This window comes from Oryza glaberrima, chromosome 3 (genome assembly GCF_000147395.1).
Source record: "Oryza glaberrima chromosome 3, OglaRS2, whole genome shotgun sequence".
Taxonomy (NCBI): Eukaryota; Viridiplantae; Streptophyta; class Magnoliopsida; order Poales; family Poaceae; genus Oryza; species Oryza glaberrima.
The window spans coordinates 29,850,172-29,866,357 of record NC_068328.1 but is presented as its reverse complement, the minus strand read 5'-3'; the positions used below and the strand labels follow the sequence as shown (position 1 = coordinate 29,866,357).

The 16,186-nt window shown below is 44.9% G+C and overlaps 1 protein-coding gene across 3 annotated transcripts; it reads right to left on the bottom strand.

Annotated features, from left to right (window-relative positions):
- Positions 1-426: 426 nt before the first annotated feature.
- On the bottom strand, positions 427-4,879 carry LOC127766485 (deoxyhypusine synthase-like). 3 transcript variants are annotated; one of them, XR_008016239.1, is made up of 8 exons: positions 4,360-4,879; positions 3,599-3,766; positions 3,230-3,448; positions 2,576-2,659; positions 1,877-1,982; positions 1,567-1,802; positions 894-1,109; positions 427-795 (listed from the first exon to the last, which is right to left on the bottom strand). XR_008016239.1 is itself a non-coding variant. In XM_052291523.1 (7 exons), exons 1-7 carry the CDS (start codon positions 4,585-4,587, stop codon positions 1,023-1,025), a joined length of 1,128 nt encoding a protein of 375 aa, XP_052147483.1. In that variant the 5' UTR covers positions 4,588-4,879; the 3' UTR covers positions 429-1,022. The 3 variants fall into 3 exon arrangements, 1 of the variants encoding a protein (XP_052147483.1); XR_008016240.1 differs by having other exon boundaries at positions 427-774; XM_052291523.1 differs by having other exon boundaries at positions 429-1,109.
- Between the last annotated feature and the right edge of the window lie 11,307 nt (positions 4,880-16,186).

The following is a 16,186-nucleotide window of genomic DNA, read 5'->3' as shown; positions in this document are numbered from 1 at the left end:
GTACCGATACAATCGGCCCATCGGCCCGTGTTGATTCAATTGGCCCAATACTCAACGGTTTTCAGCCCAATTACAAAGCAACACCAGTAGCCTTTACTACTTCCTCCGTCTCATAATAAATTCCATTTTTTTAGTAATCATTATTTCATTGGAGTCTGTAAAAGTAGAAAATAATTATATTAGAAGTACATAAAGTAAGAAATAATTGTATTAAGGTTTGATAAAATAAGTGTATTATAGTCTTTTGGGTTGTTTTTTTTATATGTGTGGGATGGGAGAGAAATAAACTTATTTTGGATGGAGGAAGTAAATATAAATCCTCGCCAAATATTGAAGGTATGAATTTGTTTATCTCTGTTCCAAGACTTGTTTGTTCCTCGGATAGTTGGGAAGAGGATTAGAAAGATAATGATCTCACGATGCTGACAATAGGGTGTGTAAATATCACTTTGAGGTCAAAACCAAATTTATGTATAATTCTGATATATTATGTACGAGTATTCTATTTGATAGTTTGACACCCGTATCCCAACTTTTCCTGTACCGAAGAAAATCTGCTTGGACTCCTGTTTTTCATTTTCCCTCCTTTCCTGTTTCCTAGCAAAACAATTGATACGGAATTCAAATTACATATACCCATTTGTTCTCGCTGAATGCGTACATATCCAAAACGGTCTGTGAGATAAATATCCTTTTCCCTCTTGCACTAGTCAGAAATCATCCGAACAGCGGATGAACAAAGCGAACAATGTCTTAACTTCCAAGAAGTGTCCCCTGCAACACGCAAGCAAAATGCTACTACAGCCTCAGTGGTGTACCACGAAGAAAGATGATCGAATGTGCACAATGAAGAAAGATGATCAAGCATGGCCGTACAGTTCGTGAGTAAGTACCATTTTACTACCAACAAAACCTTCCTGCTCCATCCCTGAGAAGGGATGTACAAGCCGTGCTCCGAGGTCTGAACACTCAACTTGGGGAGACGAATTCGACAGGAATCGGTTTAGCTCAAACCCAGAAATTCAGTTCGCTTGTTTCGCACCGTGAAACTTGCGTGCGAATGTTGCAGCCACAATTAATGGGAAAGCGATCGTAGCGTCACAATGCACCTGCATTTCAAAAGGTTGAGGACTTGAGGTATCAAGATTATAGGTTTATAGTGCGACAAACATCCATGGTGTATGAGTTAACGATGCTCCAACTATCTCTTGGTATCATAATTTCTCGTTCAGATCTTCTATATCAGGCAAAGCAGAATCATGTCAACCATCATCGCATAAATCATTGAACAAAGTAAAATTGATGCATGCTTCAAAGCTAAAATGCATCAAAAGATATAGGTGCAATACAGAGCAAAACTGTGAAATGAATATAAGATGGATAGAATTAGGATCTAGTCCAAGATCATTGATGCAATCTCTTTGGCATACCTTGTTCAAGCGAAGCTGACAAAAATGTTCATATATGCAGCATATGATGTTTAACAAAAGGCACTTTTAGCTAGCTAGGCGCACATCAAATATTAAAAATAATCATGTGAAAATTGCTCAAGGTACAGAAATATACCTTGACGGGTTTGGCTGAACCTTTAATCTTTCCCCATGAAACTGCTTCATCAGGTTGTGCTCCAGAATCACTGCCATCAAACTCTTGGGCTGTGTTGATATAGACTGCATAATCTGCACCATTGCGAAACATATTGGCGTTGCATATATGATGCTTGGGTAGACCTCCACCAAGAACTATGATCCCTGTCTTCCTTGGGGTTGCATGAATGGCTTCCCCATTCATCAATCTTATATCTGCCACATTTTCGAGCATAATATGAGAAAAAAAATTGAATGCAAAAGCAAGAAAACCAAGCACACAAACTTGCCTTGTACAATGTCAATAATTAGGCCAGGATTGCGGACTGCATGACAGAATAGCATGTCTCCAAGCGATCCATCAGTCAATGCTGGGCAGTATACAGGAATATTGTTCTGATCAAGTTTTGGAAAGTCAGTACTATCTCGTTTCAGTCTTTTGATTAACAGATCATAACATTGCACTTGGGCATAAGAACTTAAAACCCACACAAGAATATCGAATATCGATGCTGGTTTACGTGTCGTATTCTCCACAGATGCTTAAAGTATATGGTCTATTGCAACATCATGAGAGAAAAAAAAAAACAAGTGTCTTGACCAAATCCACTCAACTATAAGTCTATAACTCATTCTAAAAAGTCAAATAAAGGTTAAAATTTGGATACCATGTACATTATATCAACATCAATAAGCAAAACATCAAGATATAGGATGGCGGTGCACTAGTTCCAGGAGGAAAATATGTTCCCATGGCATTATTGTGAAGAGTTCACAGCTACACAACATTAAATACAGACAAAAAATAACTCAAATATTTTTTCAAGGAACAAAGAAAAATTTTGAATCAGACTACCTAGTATCTCATTGTGTACTAAGGATAGAGATGCATGGACTTTATAAACAGAATTGATGGTGTGGTCCCCCTCTTGTGCTATTATTTTGCACTTTGTAAGGATATTCAGGTGTAGTTAATAAACATGTGTTACCTTATACGCCCAATAAAGGTAGGAACTTTCATCATTTATTTCTTTGCCAAGACGAGCTATGACCTTCGATGGTGTCCAAACATTCTGCAGGTAAGTAAAATTGATCGTACTTCATGAACAGGAGAGAGAGCACAAAAGTAGTTGGAAGAGTTGCTTCTGAGAGAAAAGATGTATCTGATAATTGATAGTTGGAAAACAAGGGCACAGCAGTAAAGCTACAGAAATTCATAGTTGGTGTCCTCATATGTCAGTTTTATTTGGATTTGTGCGTGTATCATTACTAGGTTAATAAAACACGGACCAATTTGAAAGGGAGCTAATGAAGGCTGGTTCAAATAATGTGCATAGATCCTTTTTATTCCTGTAGCATTGAAATTCAACATATTTTAATTTATTATTTGGGAGTACTTGTGGGGCAGATTATAGCTGCTTTCCGTTTAAGTTTTTTCTCTCATGTTTCTTATTTTTGAACATTCTGTACCATAATACTAGTGGAGTTCTAAGCACTCTAAGCTAGGTCTTTTTATATTACTGCCCCCTACATGATTCCTCCTCTATACAGCTAATGAATCATAAGCACATGTGCATTATATAGTGTTGAACACATTGCTGCAAGTTATCTGCGCTTCAGCCAGAAGAAAAATGTAACAGTACCTCAGTGGATTGCTCTTGTAGCATCTGATCAAAAAGTGGCATGATCCAGTTCTCAAACTTGCAATAGTTATCATTGGGAACCAAAAGATTTCCAATCCGATTCAATCCCTTTGACCGCAACAGTGTTCCAGGTAAAGAAAATTCTCCTCTATAAGTGGGAGCAAGACATTTGATGAGATCCTCCTCTACACCACCAGCAGTTGTAACAATAACATCCACCTAAATAACACATTTTTCAAGGGGGGATTAGCTACATCATAGGGATAAGATATCAATGCTTTTGATAATGCTAGTATGTTACCAAAAGCATGTAAAACCATCTCTACCAAACCAGGTCATAAAAGGAAATTACAGCAATGTGATTCTCACCATGTGATGCTGAACTAGAAAACGGACTACATCTCGAATGCCAGAAGAGACAAGGTTTGAAGTGAATCCCAGGAATATTTTGCACTTCACAGATTCTCTATATGTAGGATCAAGCTCAGCTTCATCACAGTCCTCACGTGGCTTCTCGTGAGACAGCCTCCAATCTAACTTCAGTGCATTCAAGAACAGAATAGAAAGGGTTAGGGAGTATAGAACATCTTAAAGGTGTTAAAAAATATCATGGAAATGTTAAAGTGGAAAATCGTGGAACACACATGTAAGATGGTAACAGAGAGTTTTTTTTCATGATTTTTCATCTGGATTACCTCCAGATCACTTACGAGGAAGTTCAAGTGTACATTTGGAGTTGTCCAATAAATTCACAATGTAAATAAGTAAATTTGGTAGCATTTTTTATACACCTACACCATTTCAAATTTGCTAACTGTTTCATCTGACAGGAATTATCGAGATAATCATCAGTAGAGTGTCAACCCTAGCATGAATAATAAGCTGCAAGTTTCCGATTTTATAGCAACCACATCTATCGCATCATTCAGCACATGACTTCACCTCTTCAGCTCCAATTACACCAACACAGCTACAGCAATGGGCCTCGTCTAAATTGCAATTCCTAAGAAACTCCAAGGATCTAGAAACACAACAATTTCAAGCTACAGTAACCCCAAATCCGCTTCGCCTCCCTCACGGGCATGCAAAAGGCAGGAAGGCTGCAAAGGGTGCAGTAATTAGTAACGTACCATCTGGTTGACGACGTCGACGGCGTCGCCGAGGTTGGAGGCCTGGAATCCGGTGGTGGCGAGCGACGCGAGCAGCCCGGGGAGGCCGAGGCCGGCGTCGTTGAAGTCGGCGCCGGCGATCCTCGTGAACCGCCCCTCGTCGAGGGACTCCGAGGGCTTCAGCACGATTGAGCGCACGCCCTCCAGCGCGTCCATGTCGCGCACTCCCCCTCCTCCTGCCCCCGCCATCGCCCACGAAGTCGGAGCCCGAGCCGCCGCCGCCGCCGCCGCGAGCTACTGTGAGCTTCGAATTGATTTTTTTTTCCGAGAAAAAAAAAAGAATCAGATTCCGCGCGGCTGTAGTTTGGGTGGAGGTGTTGCTTTCAACGATGCATATGGGCCGGGCTTTTCGTCGACCCAGCAGAGCGAGCCGGAGGGCAAGGAGAAAGACGGGGCGGCGGCGGCGGCGGCGCTGCCGCGCTTGGAGAAAGCGGGAGGCAAAGGCGGCGGAAGGTGAGGTGGGGGCGGCCGGCGGCGCCGCCACGCTGGGTCTGGGAGAAGGGGGGAGGGCGGCGACGCGACCGCGCAACATGGGCCACCGGGCGTCGATCCATGCTGGGCCATCAAATTTTGTGGCCCACGTGCATCCTGGCTTGGGCTAAGAATAACCATGGACCTTACATGGCCTAGCTATATGAACTAGGGGTATGAAGCTAAGGTTAGGTCTGACGGCCCAACATGGTTATGATCGTTTTTGCAGCAGGATGGAGGAGCTGAAAACCGAACATGCCTGAAATTTATCTCTTTTTTTCCTCTTCGATGAAGTCGGACTTGTGATTTGGTGGTAATATCATGCCCATAATGATAGGGATCGGTCGACGGGGCGGGGGAGCAAAAAATCGGACGCTCCCCCCGCCCCCGCCCCCCGCACGGCCGCGTGTGCATGCTGCTGGGCCCACCACAGTCCCTGCCCCTACCTGCAACAAATCACCCATATATTTTGAAAACTCTCTATTAAGAGAATTTAGTTTATTTTTTGTTTTAAAAAAAATATTTCATCTAGTGCACTCACAATGTTTCATTATGTATGGATCTAATGATGCAGTGAACTGAAATATTCCATTGCAACAAATCACCCACATATTTTGAAAACCCTCTATTAAGGGAATTCATTTTATTTTTTGTTTCACCAAAAATGTTTCACCTAGTGTACTCACAATGTTTCACTATGTATGGATCTAATATTGTAGTGAACTGAAACATTCTTTGTTATTTGCTGAAACATTGTTTTATATAAGGTGAAATAACACCTGATTTAAACGTGTGAAACATTTTCGATCTACTTAGTGAAACAATTCCGATATACCTGGTGGAACATCGTGCAACATTTAAAAATAATTCAATAATAAGCTAATTTTTTTTGTTGGAATATATCCATGTGTGGTCTTGTTTTGAAACGAATTCAAATGGAGCAATCGGATCATGATTTGGATAAGTAATTTAAGAGAAAAAATAGTTTAAAGTAGTTTTGCATGTAAATTGGGCGCTGACGTCAGCGCCCGATTTTAACCTCCTCCCATCAGACGCCCGAGCCAGAGTCACGTCCATATCATGCTTATACATAATTTTTTTTATAAATTTATAAAATTTTTAGATCTAATTTTCATAGGTTAATTTTCACGTTTTCGCCGGATATTTTCCTTAAATTTGTATAAAAAGTATTATCACAATATCATAACTTATTAGATTTTACAAATTCATTTCTTACATAAAATTACATGTCAGAAGTTTATAAGTCTAACCAAATCTTGTTCTAATCACAAAAAGTCGTCCACTGTCTGTAGCGTACACCCTACGTCCAAAAAAAAAAAAATCAATTCTAGCTATCTACGTGAACAAGTGCATGTCTAAATTCATAGCTAAGATTCGTTTTTTATTTCTACGAATGGAGTCTATACTTCATGGGTACTCCCTCCGTCCCAAAATAAGTGCAGTTTTACACTATTCATCTCCAACGTTTGACCATTCGTCTTATTTGAAAAATTTTTATGATTACTATTTTTATTGTTATTAGATGATAAAACATGAATAGTACTTATGTGTGACTAATTTTTTTAAAATTTTTCATAAATTTTTCAAATAAGACGGATTGTCAAACGTTGGACACGAATTTTCACAGCTGCACTTATTTTGGGACGGATGTAGTACTTCCCTAGCCGTTGGATCAAGTATGCATCGCACACCTGATGATTAAACATGTTCTTTTCCAATTAATTAAGATATATTTTAACTTTGTTTTCGTTGGCATGTTTTTTCAAACTACTAAATAGTGTATTTTGCATGAAATCTTTGTATATGAAAGTTGCTTTAAAATATTAGATAAATATATTTTCAAGTTTATAATAATTAAAAATAAAATAATTATAGGCTAATTGTTTTCTTGTTTCTCGTACCCTAACCTCATCAACAGTAGAAATAAACAACAAACCATTCAGGTTTCCGTCATGATATGATTAGTCTATTCTCAAGCTAGTGTTGTAATAGTGTATACTATGCTCTTCATATAAAAAAGAATAAGTTTTTAGGATGAAAATCTGGATAATCATAGATTCATTCATAGAAATTAGTTTTTTTTTTCCTTTTTAAGAACGGAGAGACTATGCTGTAGTACATTATAGTATGGCAAATTGGCAATGGTTGTGAACATGCATGCGCTTTCGTAGAGATTGTATAGGAGTATGTGATAGGGTCCAATAAACTCACATTTCCGGCCCAACTTCAAGTCAAACCCAAGCATACCCGTAATAGCACCATTCAGAAAACTGTGACTGATCGACCGTCCCCTGTCAGAATCGACAAATGCATAATCTGAGCACATTTGCACAGTTGCACCCACCCCGCGTGTGTGTGAAACTTACCATTGTTCACAATTTCACATCACATGTTAAGTAGTACCTCTGATGTTGACTCACAAGTCTGAACTGATTGACAATGTGGTGCGTCCGCCATACCTGGGACGTGTACACTTGGCATGCGACACACTAGCTAGCCAAAGTAGTAGTCGTACATTCTGAGTGAACACGTTTGTTCGACGATGTTGGATACTCCCTTTCACCTTTCACCTTTCACCTTTCACCTTCCCATTCAGTTATAGTAGTATACCAGTATCTTTCTCGATCACATTACGTCTTCCCTAAAGATGTTTAGGAGTACTCCCTCTGCTCTAAAAGACTAACTTTTGAAAATAAATTTTTGGTTTTTCCACCGTAAAATAATCTCGGAAAATTAAACAGGGTATACTCTTGCCGATCCATGCAGATGCAAGCAGGGTAGTAGTAGTATTCAACTAGAGTACTCGCTAGCTAGCCACCTGAATCATGTCATCCTCCCGTCGAGGCATCGCTCTCTCGGCGGAGTGGTGAGATAGATGAGGTCAACATCTGCAACGCTGTCCACCACTAACACCGTACCCTGTGCATGGCCAAGCTAAGCTTGGACGGCGCGCGTTACAGTATGCATGCAGCGTGCATTCCGCAGTTCATCATCTCTGCATGCTAAGCCGAAAAGGACCCCTGATGTAACGTGTATATATTCATGTAGCAGTAGAAGTCTAACAACAAACCAGCATGGTAAAAATAAACCTGCTGTTAGCTAATTAAGCATCCGGATTGCATCTGGTGCTGTGAAAAATGCAGAGGTATAAAGTGCAGGGGACCTGGGAGCTAGGGAGGGGGAGTCCAGGAGCAGTAGAAACGGCCAGGGTGGGGGTGGGGGTGGGGGCAAGGAAACCGGTTGCAGGAAGGCGTACAGGAGGTTGATATGCTGCTCCACTGCCGGTGAATTGGGTTCCAGGTCGCAAGCAGCTGGCCGAGGACGACGCCAGCCAAGCCCTGCCCCGTCTGCACTGCAGCCTCTCTCTCCCCTTTTGTTGAATTGATCAAGCAGGAACAAGTGACGAGACCGCTCCCGATTTCACGCACCGATCCTCGTGGCGCGCCCGCCGCCGGCAACAATCCCGAACGGGGGACCACTCACTCGCAACCTCCATTCCTTCACGTTTACGTTTACACCGTAGCAGCACGTACGGGCAAATGCCAAGCAGGCCAACCAAAAGAGATGGCTCGGACTAAACTGTAATGTACTTCCTTCGTTCATTAAAAAAAAACTAACTTCCACACGTAAAATTAGATAGATACTCATCCAGATTTATTTTCAGAAATTGATTATTTTCAGAGTAACTACGAATCATCACTTGAACAACGTCACGTATGGCTCGACAATTAATGGGAGGTTTTAGCCGGATTCCGGGGAGCAAATCCTACCACATGTTGAGGGGCAAATCTCGCAAATACCGCGCGACGGCATGGGCGATGATGGACGATCGACGCCGCAGCCGGCCAAAATCATGTCGAGACCCGAGTCCGAACCCAATGGGTCGCACTGCACACGGTCCCCCACACGGGCGGGTGGGATGGAGACCGGAGGCGAAGGGGAACGAGACTGGGGGCCACTAGTCAGCGACGGTGAAATATATCATGAACAGCGCGGAGAGGTCCATCGCCTCGTCACCCAACGATGCTATTCGCCAAACAAGTATCCATCCAATCCAACAGTACTAATGTTGCAATTTGTGGTGTGTCCCTCCAGAAAAATCCCACGTAAACCTAGAGACCTATCCGGAAGAAGCCAAACGAAAAATAATTTATAAATAAAACTTATATATATATATATATATATATGTATATATATATATATATGTATATATATATATATATATGTATGTATGTATGTATGTTCGTTCTTAGCGATCTAAAAGTAAAGGCTGAAAAATAAACTTCGATAAAAAACCCTCAAAATTAACTCCAAATTTAAAGTTGAAAACGCTGGAGGCGGCCGGGGGTTGCCGGATGGTCGCTCCACGCAGGAATGACGACGGGGACGGGGACGACGACGACAGAGCTGGTCGCGCCCCACGACGCCGATCTTGGCGCGCGGCTCTCCTGGGCCAGAGCAGGTCGTCAGGGCAGGGGGAACCTGATGGGGCTCGCCACAGGAGCCGCACCCCCCACCCTTCCCGCCGCCGCCGTGGATGCGCTGCCGACGCGGTGGACGGGGACGATGACGGGAGCCCGCCTACCTGCCGGGATCGTGGCCGCCGCTCGCGTTCGACGAGCCGCCGCCGCTCAGCAAGCCGTCGTCGTTCCCGCCAGAGATCTCCATCGCCGCGAGCCAGGACTTCACGCTACCGTCGCCGCAGCTGCACAAACAACAAGGCGGTGGGCCCGGTCGCGCTTCTCGAGGGGAGGGGGACCGACGACATCGACAGCTACACCACTAACCCTAACCCTCTCTGTGCTCTCTGACCTCTCGCTGCAGCTTTGCTCACAGATGTTGGCAGAGACTACTGCGGCGATGGATGGCATGCGCCTGGGCGGCACTGACCCGATAACGATGGAGGTGGCGATTGGGGTAGAGGAAGCTACCCAGAAGCTTCCTCCAATCCCACTCAGCGCCCCTACGGCCCATCCTCTGCTGGAGGCCCAGTCCGGGTTTGAGGCCCAGGAGGAGCTGGCGGCCCAAGCCAGCAAGGAGGTTGTGCCCGACGTGGTGGGCTGCCTGGACGAGGGCGACGGCCTAGCCCATATCGCCCCTCCAGGCGCGCCTGCGCCACCTCGCCTGTTTGAGCCTCTACCTGAGCCGCTGCTCCCTCAGCCGCCGCCCCCCGCTCCAGCACGCCGTGGCCGCTCCAAGGTGAAGATGGTGCCCTCCAGGCACAGTGCGAGACATGCAACACGCCCCTTCTCGGTGCCCGTCTCCAAGCGCGCCGAAGGCCGCCTCCTCAAGGAGATGGGGTTCATTGACAAAGAGGAGGACCTCAACGACGAGGCGATTGCGGCGTTCGTCAAGGCTTTCGACAAGCCACTGCCGCCACATGTCATCGCCGGCCTCCGCTGCCTCACCCGCGTCGACGACCCAGCTTCCATTCCGTCGGACTTCGCCGGACAGGATGGCATCACCACCGGCACGGCTTAGGCGTGCGTCTCACCATCACCATGCAGGAGCGCGACCATCCCCATATTAGTCAGTCACTGTCCGTGTTGTAAGCGATTAGCGCTGGGCTGTCAGGGGTGCTTCACACCCTTTGCTCCCCCCTAGTAGTTGCTCTGTTAGCCGGCCTGGGCCTTAAGCCCCCCTGGCTAATAAGAAATAAGCAGTGCATTCCTCTAGTCTGTGTGAGGCTCAGGATAGTAACTAGTATTTGGCTACTGCTGTGGCAATGTATTGGTTCAAATGCTGAGATTATAAGACGCTGCCTTTTTAGAATGGTTGTCTCATTGTGCAATGATTAGTGAACATATCATGTGTTGGAATGTGCGGGGTCTAAACTACCCGGCAAAAAGAGAAGCAATCCGCGAAGTGGCAACCACCAACCGCATATCCATCATGTGCCTCCAACATACAAAATTGGCAATCATGGACCAAAGAATGTGTTCGGAAATTGGGGGTCCAAGACTGAATAATTTCAGCTACCTTCCTGCTGATGGGAGCCGTGGAGGAGCAGCTACCTTTTGGGATGATGATATCCTCCAGCACAGTGATATCAACATCAGAAATTTCTCCTTCTCAGTCCGTCTCACCCAACGGTCCTCAAACACGGCATTCCTCCTCACCAACGTCTATGGATTGACGGATGACGCTGATAAGGAAAACTTCCTCCAGGAAATGTGCGAAGTGGCACCATCAGGACAGACCCCCTGTCTGATTATGGGGGACTTCAACCTGATTTACGAGGCAAGAGACAAGAATAACCTTAACCTTGATCGTCGACTGATGGGGCGGTTCAAGGCTGCGATAAATAGATGTGAACTCCGTGAATTGAGACTGCAAAATAGACGATTCACTTGGAGTAACGAGAGAGATGCCCCAACCCTCGAGAAGTTGGATCGGATTTTTTGTAACCCAGATGGCGATATGCTCTTATCTAACCACAACCTACAAGCTCTCTCTTCCTCCAACTCTGACCACTGCCCCCTGTTGCTCTCACCAACACACCAGCTGCTGCGAAAACCAACTTTCAGATTTGAAAACTTTTGGCCAAGACCGCCGGGCTTCCTTGACACCGTCCAGACAGCTTGGTCCCAGCCAGTTAGCGCTTCTCACCCTGTCAAGCGCTTGAGTTCCAAGCTGAAAGCTACAGCCAAGGCTCTACGGTCCTGGAGCAATTGCATCCTAAGTGACAGTCGCATCCAATTCCATCTCGTAAATGAGCTAATCCTCCGTTTGGACATTGCACAAGAAAACAGAGCACTCTCGCCCTTGGAGATCTCCCTCAGAAAAGATCTAAAGGTACAGATTCTTGGTCTTGCTGCTGTAGAGAAGGCAAGGAGAAGACAGCAATCCACACTAACATGGCTGAAAGAGGGTGATGCAAACACTAAGTTTTTCCACCTGAAAGTCAATGCGCGCCATCGGAAGAACTTCATTCACAAACTCCACCGTGGCAACGTCATCCCAGAAACTCATGAAGCCAAAGAGCGTGCCCTACACGAACACTTCTCCTTTATGACGGGCCAGTGACTCCCTCGCTCTTGCACCCTAAACTGGGAGGAGCTTCACCTACCCCAGGTGACGCCAGAAGATCTAGACTCCCCCTTCACCGAGGAGGAGGTTTGGGAAGCTATCAAACGGATGTCTGCTGAGAAGGCACCTGGGCCAGACGGCTTCACAGGCACCTTCTTCAGATGTTGCTGGGAGGTTATCAAGTCAGACATCATGGAATTGCTTGACAAATTCCACTCCTTATCAGGAGGAAATTTCGGGAGCATAAACAGAGCGACACTCATCCTCATCCCCAAAAAGAATGATGCTTGCACTATGGGCGACTATAGACCAATCAGCTTAATTCACTCCTTAGCGAAGCTCCTTGCAAAGATTTTGGCAATCCGCCTATCCAGACAAATTAACAGAGTGATCTCACAAGCTCAGAGTGCGTTCATCAAAACAAGGTGCATCCAGGACAATTTCCTCTATGTCTCCAACCTGGCTAAGAAGATGAACAGGTCCAAGCAGCCCACCCTATTCTTCAAGCTCGATATTGCCAAGGCCTTCGACTCGGTCTCATGGGAGTACCTCCTAACGCTGCTTGAAAAAATGGGGTTCAGTACTAGATGGCGAGACTGGGTGGCTTTAATCCTCTCAACCTCCTCTTCCAGGGTTGCACTAAATGGGATTGAGGGAGAAAGAATTGATCACCATAGAGGGCTAAGGCAAGGGGATCCCCTATCCCCATACCTTTTTATTCTTGCGATGGACCCCCTACATAAACTACTCAAGATTGCAACTGATGAGGGCCTCCTCAGTGACCTAGCGGACCGCAGTGCATGCTTCAGGTGCTCCCTATATGCTGATGATGCGGCAATCTTCATCAAACCATCACGACAAGATGTGGACAGCCTGATTTCGATCTTGAATAACTTCGGGAGTGCTACTGGACTTCTGGTTAACCTTCACAAAAGCTTAGTGATCCCAATCAGTTGTGGTGAAATTGACCTTGATGAAATGCTACACAACTTTACTGGCCCCCGCGGGACATTCCCAATGCGATACCTAGGGATGCCACTCACGATAACCAGGCTCCGAAAGGTCCATCTCCAATACCTAATTGACAAAATCAAGGCACGATTAGCCAGTTGGAAGAAAAAGCTCCTCTCGGCGGGAGGAAGAAGAGAGTTAGTACTATCAGTACCAAGCTCCATGCCAATCTATGCCATGACAGCTCTGAAAATACCAAAGCAAATCATTCAAGAAATTGACAAAGTAAGAAGAAAATTCCTCTGGGACGGTGGCGATGAAGTCAATGGCGGAAAGTGTAAAGTGAACTGGCAGCGCGTTTGCAGGCCCCTAAAGTATGACGGTCTGGGGGTCTCGAATCTCACCAAGATGGGAAGGGCGCTTCGCCTGCGATGGCTATGGTATGAAAGGACCTCCCCCGACAAGCCATGGATCGGCATGCCAACACCCTGTGATGAACAGGACAACGAGCTCTTTGCAGCATCCACGTCAGTGACAATCGGAGATGGTAGGAAGGCGCTCTTCTGGGAATCCCCATGGGCTTGCAGCTCCACCTTGAAAGCAGTGGCACCCAATCTCTTCCGCCACGCTAGAAAAAAGAAAAGGACGGTCGCAGAAGCCCTACAAGATAACAAGTGGATCGATGACATCCGATACAACTTGACAACGGCCCTCGTCATCGATTTCTTCAAGGTCTTCGAGATAATCTGGACCTCAGGCATCACACTAACCCAAGACATTGAAGACAACATACGATGGAAATGGACAACAAGTGGAGTCTACACAACAAAATCAGCTTACCAAATGTAGTTCCTAGGGGGCATACCGTCGGTATCAGCAAATATGATATGGAAATGTTGGGCACCATCGAAGTGCAAATTCTTTGCCTGGCTACTCCTCCAAAACAGAATTTAGACGGCCGATCGACTTCAGCAGAGGGAGTGGCCAAATAACTACTTCTGTCAGCTCTGCTTCAGAAACCTCGAGACGGCACACCACCTTTTTTATGAATGCCCGATCACAAGGAAAATCTGGGATGCCATAGCAACAAGGCTCGGCATGCCTCAGCTAAGGCCACAGAACTGGTCTAAAACGACAATCCTTGAGGACCGGTGGACACAAACCGTTAGTACAATGCCTAAGGAGAAAAGGAAGGGTGCCCAATCGATCCTTATCCTACTATCCTGGGAAATCTGGAAAGAGAGAAATAACATGGTTTTCAAGAACATAGAGACAGCGACGCAGGGAATCGTTGAGAAAGCGATCGACGAGATCTGGCTCTGGCGTGTAAGCGGGGCAAAGGGCATCTAATGTCTAACGACCCACAACCATGGAAGCATAACCGACATTACGTAAATTAGACTCATCAGCTGTACCCCTCCTTTGTAGCTGCACCCCCCTCCACCTGCTTTCTTTTTCCTTTCTTATTGTAATCTCCTAGCCCCCTGGGCTATTGTACAGTTTTTCCCCCTACTTTAATACAAATACACCCCGCAGGGTTTAAAAAAAAAAGAAAATTTAAATTTTGACCGCTAAGCATAAGCCTGAGTGAAAGACGAGGCTTTTTTTAGCTTAGCAAAGTGAGTTCATTAGAGCTTAACAGTAGCTACATCATTGGATTTTATTTTATTATTTTGCGAAATTTTCCCTGCCAAGTGCCGACCACAATTCTGTGTGCTACTGTGGCGTCAAGGTTCGAGATCGATTCGAACCGTCAAGTCCACGAAAAAAGATTTGGGAATAGAATGTATTCCGACAAAACCCCGCGCTGAAACTCGCTTCCGCCAATGGATATATGTGATACGCCTGCGTGGCGATCAGGACGTGACGGAGTAAAAAAAAGGGCATGCATAAGAAGCAAACACAAGTCTAGCTATGTAATCTTTTTTGAGAACACTAGCTACGTAATCTCGTTCGAATATATAAAGCTCAGCAAAGAACGAAGGCATATATGCACTGCACTTATCTCAGTTTTATCTCTGCAGCACCAACATGCAGGTTAACCCACTTGACTCGATCAGATTCGTTGGCTTATCTAATTTGCTAAGAATTCTAAAGAATTCGGATGTTGTAGAGTCCTAACAAATTGAGTTAAGTCTCATCAGATGTATAACACATGTAGTCACCATCTTCAGTCGTTTATTGGATAAGTCTAAGGCTGAAATTGACTGATATACTGAGTCCTGTCCTAGCAATATCTTTTTTGCTTTTTATTTAGCATTACAGGATTTATATTGAAAGATGTTAATGGCATGTCATTGTCTGTCCGTAAGTTTATCAACTAGTAGAAATTTAAATTTTGCAGTTAAGGTTTTGTATTTAAACCACAAATTACATAAATATAAAAGTTTTACCTGTAAATATTTGCTTTTTGTTTGATTAATTTTTCTATATATGACTAGGTTGCGTTCGTTTGTAGTAGTTGATAACTCATTCTCTATGCACGAAAACAAAGTAGTGGATTAACACATATTTAACAAAGTATTGACTTTTTTTTCTAAAAAAATGGATTAGTATGATATTTTAAACCAAATTTTCTATAGAAAAATTTCGTAAAACACACGAGCTTATGAAGTATGCGTGTGGGAACCAACGAAGGAAAGGTTGGATGGTCTGTTTGTTAAAGCTCCAAGCTGCTTCAAGCTAAAATGCTTTAACAAAATGAATTAGAAAAGTAGAGCTATATTCTTCATCTCTCTACTTCAAACTCTAATTTCTTACAGTTAGATTTGTAAGTTAGAATCGTGACCCTTAACAGCTAGCCTTAACATGTACACACGTACGCCACAGAAGTACAGAACGCGTATCTCCCTTGGCCCAGTTGGGGAATGAGTTAGGCGCGCCCACCCGATCGGATCGATCAACCGAAGCACCGAGCTCGATCGATCATTTAGCTGCCTCGCAAAATAAGCTGCAAGTTGCCGCTCGTCGCGCGCGCGCGGCGCGGCGAACCACCCATCCATCAACCGCAGATCCCATCCCCATCCCAGTGGGCGCGCGGCCGAGAAAAAGGTCTCCCCGTGTCGGGCCGCCTCCGCCTCTCCTCCCCGTCGTCGTCGTCGTCGGCTATGTCTCCATTTCCGAGTCATTAACAAATCCAAACCACACGCTAGATAGATACAGATTGATGATCGTATCACCGTCTCGATCGTCCAAGGGTGACTCACATCACATGCCGACGCGATCAGCACAGTAGTTATCCTGTTAATTGGGTCTTGCTGAATGCTGACACTGACGATGTGGGCCCCACGAGTCAGGGATCCAGGCTTGAGGCGTC

Bases quoted from the DNA above. Each gene is read 5' to 3' on its own strand.
- LOC127766485 (XM_052291523.1), bottom strand. From the start codon at position 4,587: ATGGCGGGGGCAGGAGGAGGGGGAGTGCGCGACATGGACGCGCTGGAG. The intron at 2,660-3,229 runs GTACTGTTACAT...ACTTACCTGCAG, and splicing joins TACAAGAGCAATCCACTGAG to AATGTTTGGACACCATCGAA. The intron at 1,983-2,575 runs GTAACACATGTT...AAACTTGATCAG, and splicing joins ACCTTTATTGGGCGTATAAG to AACAATATTCCTGTATACTG.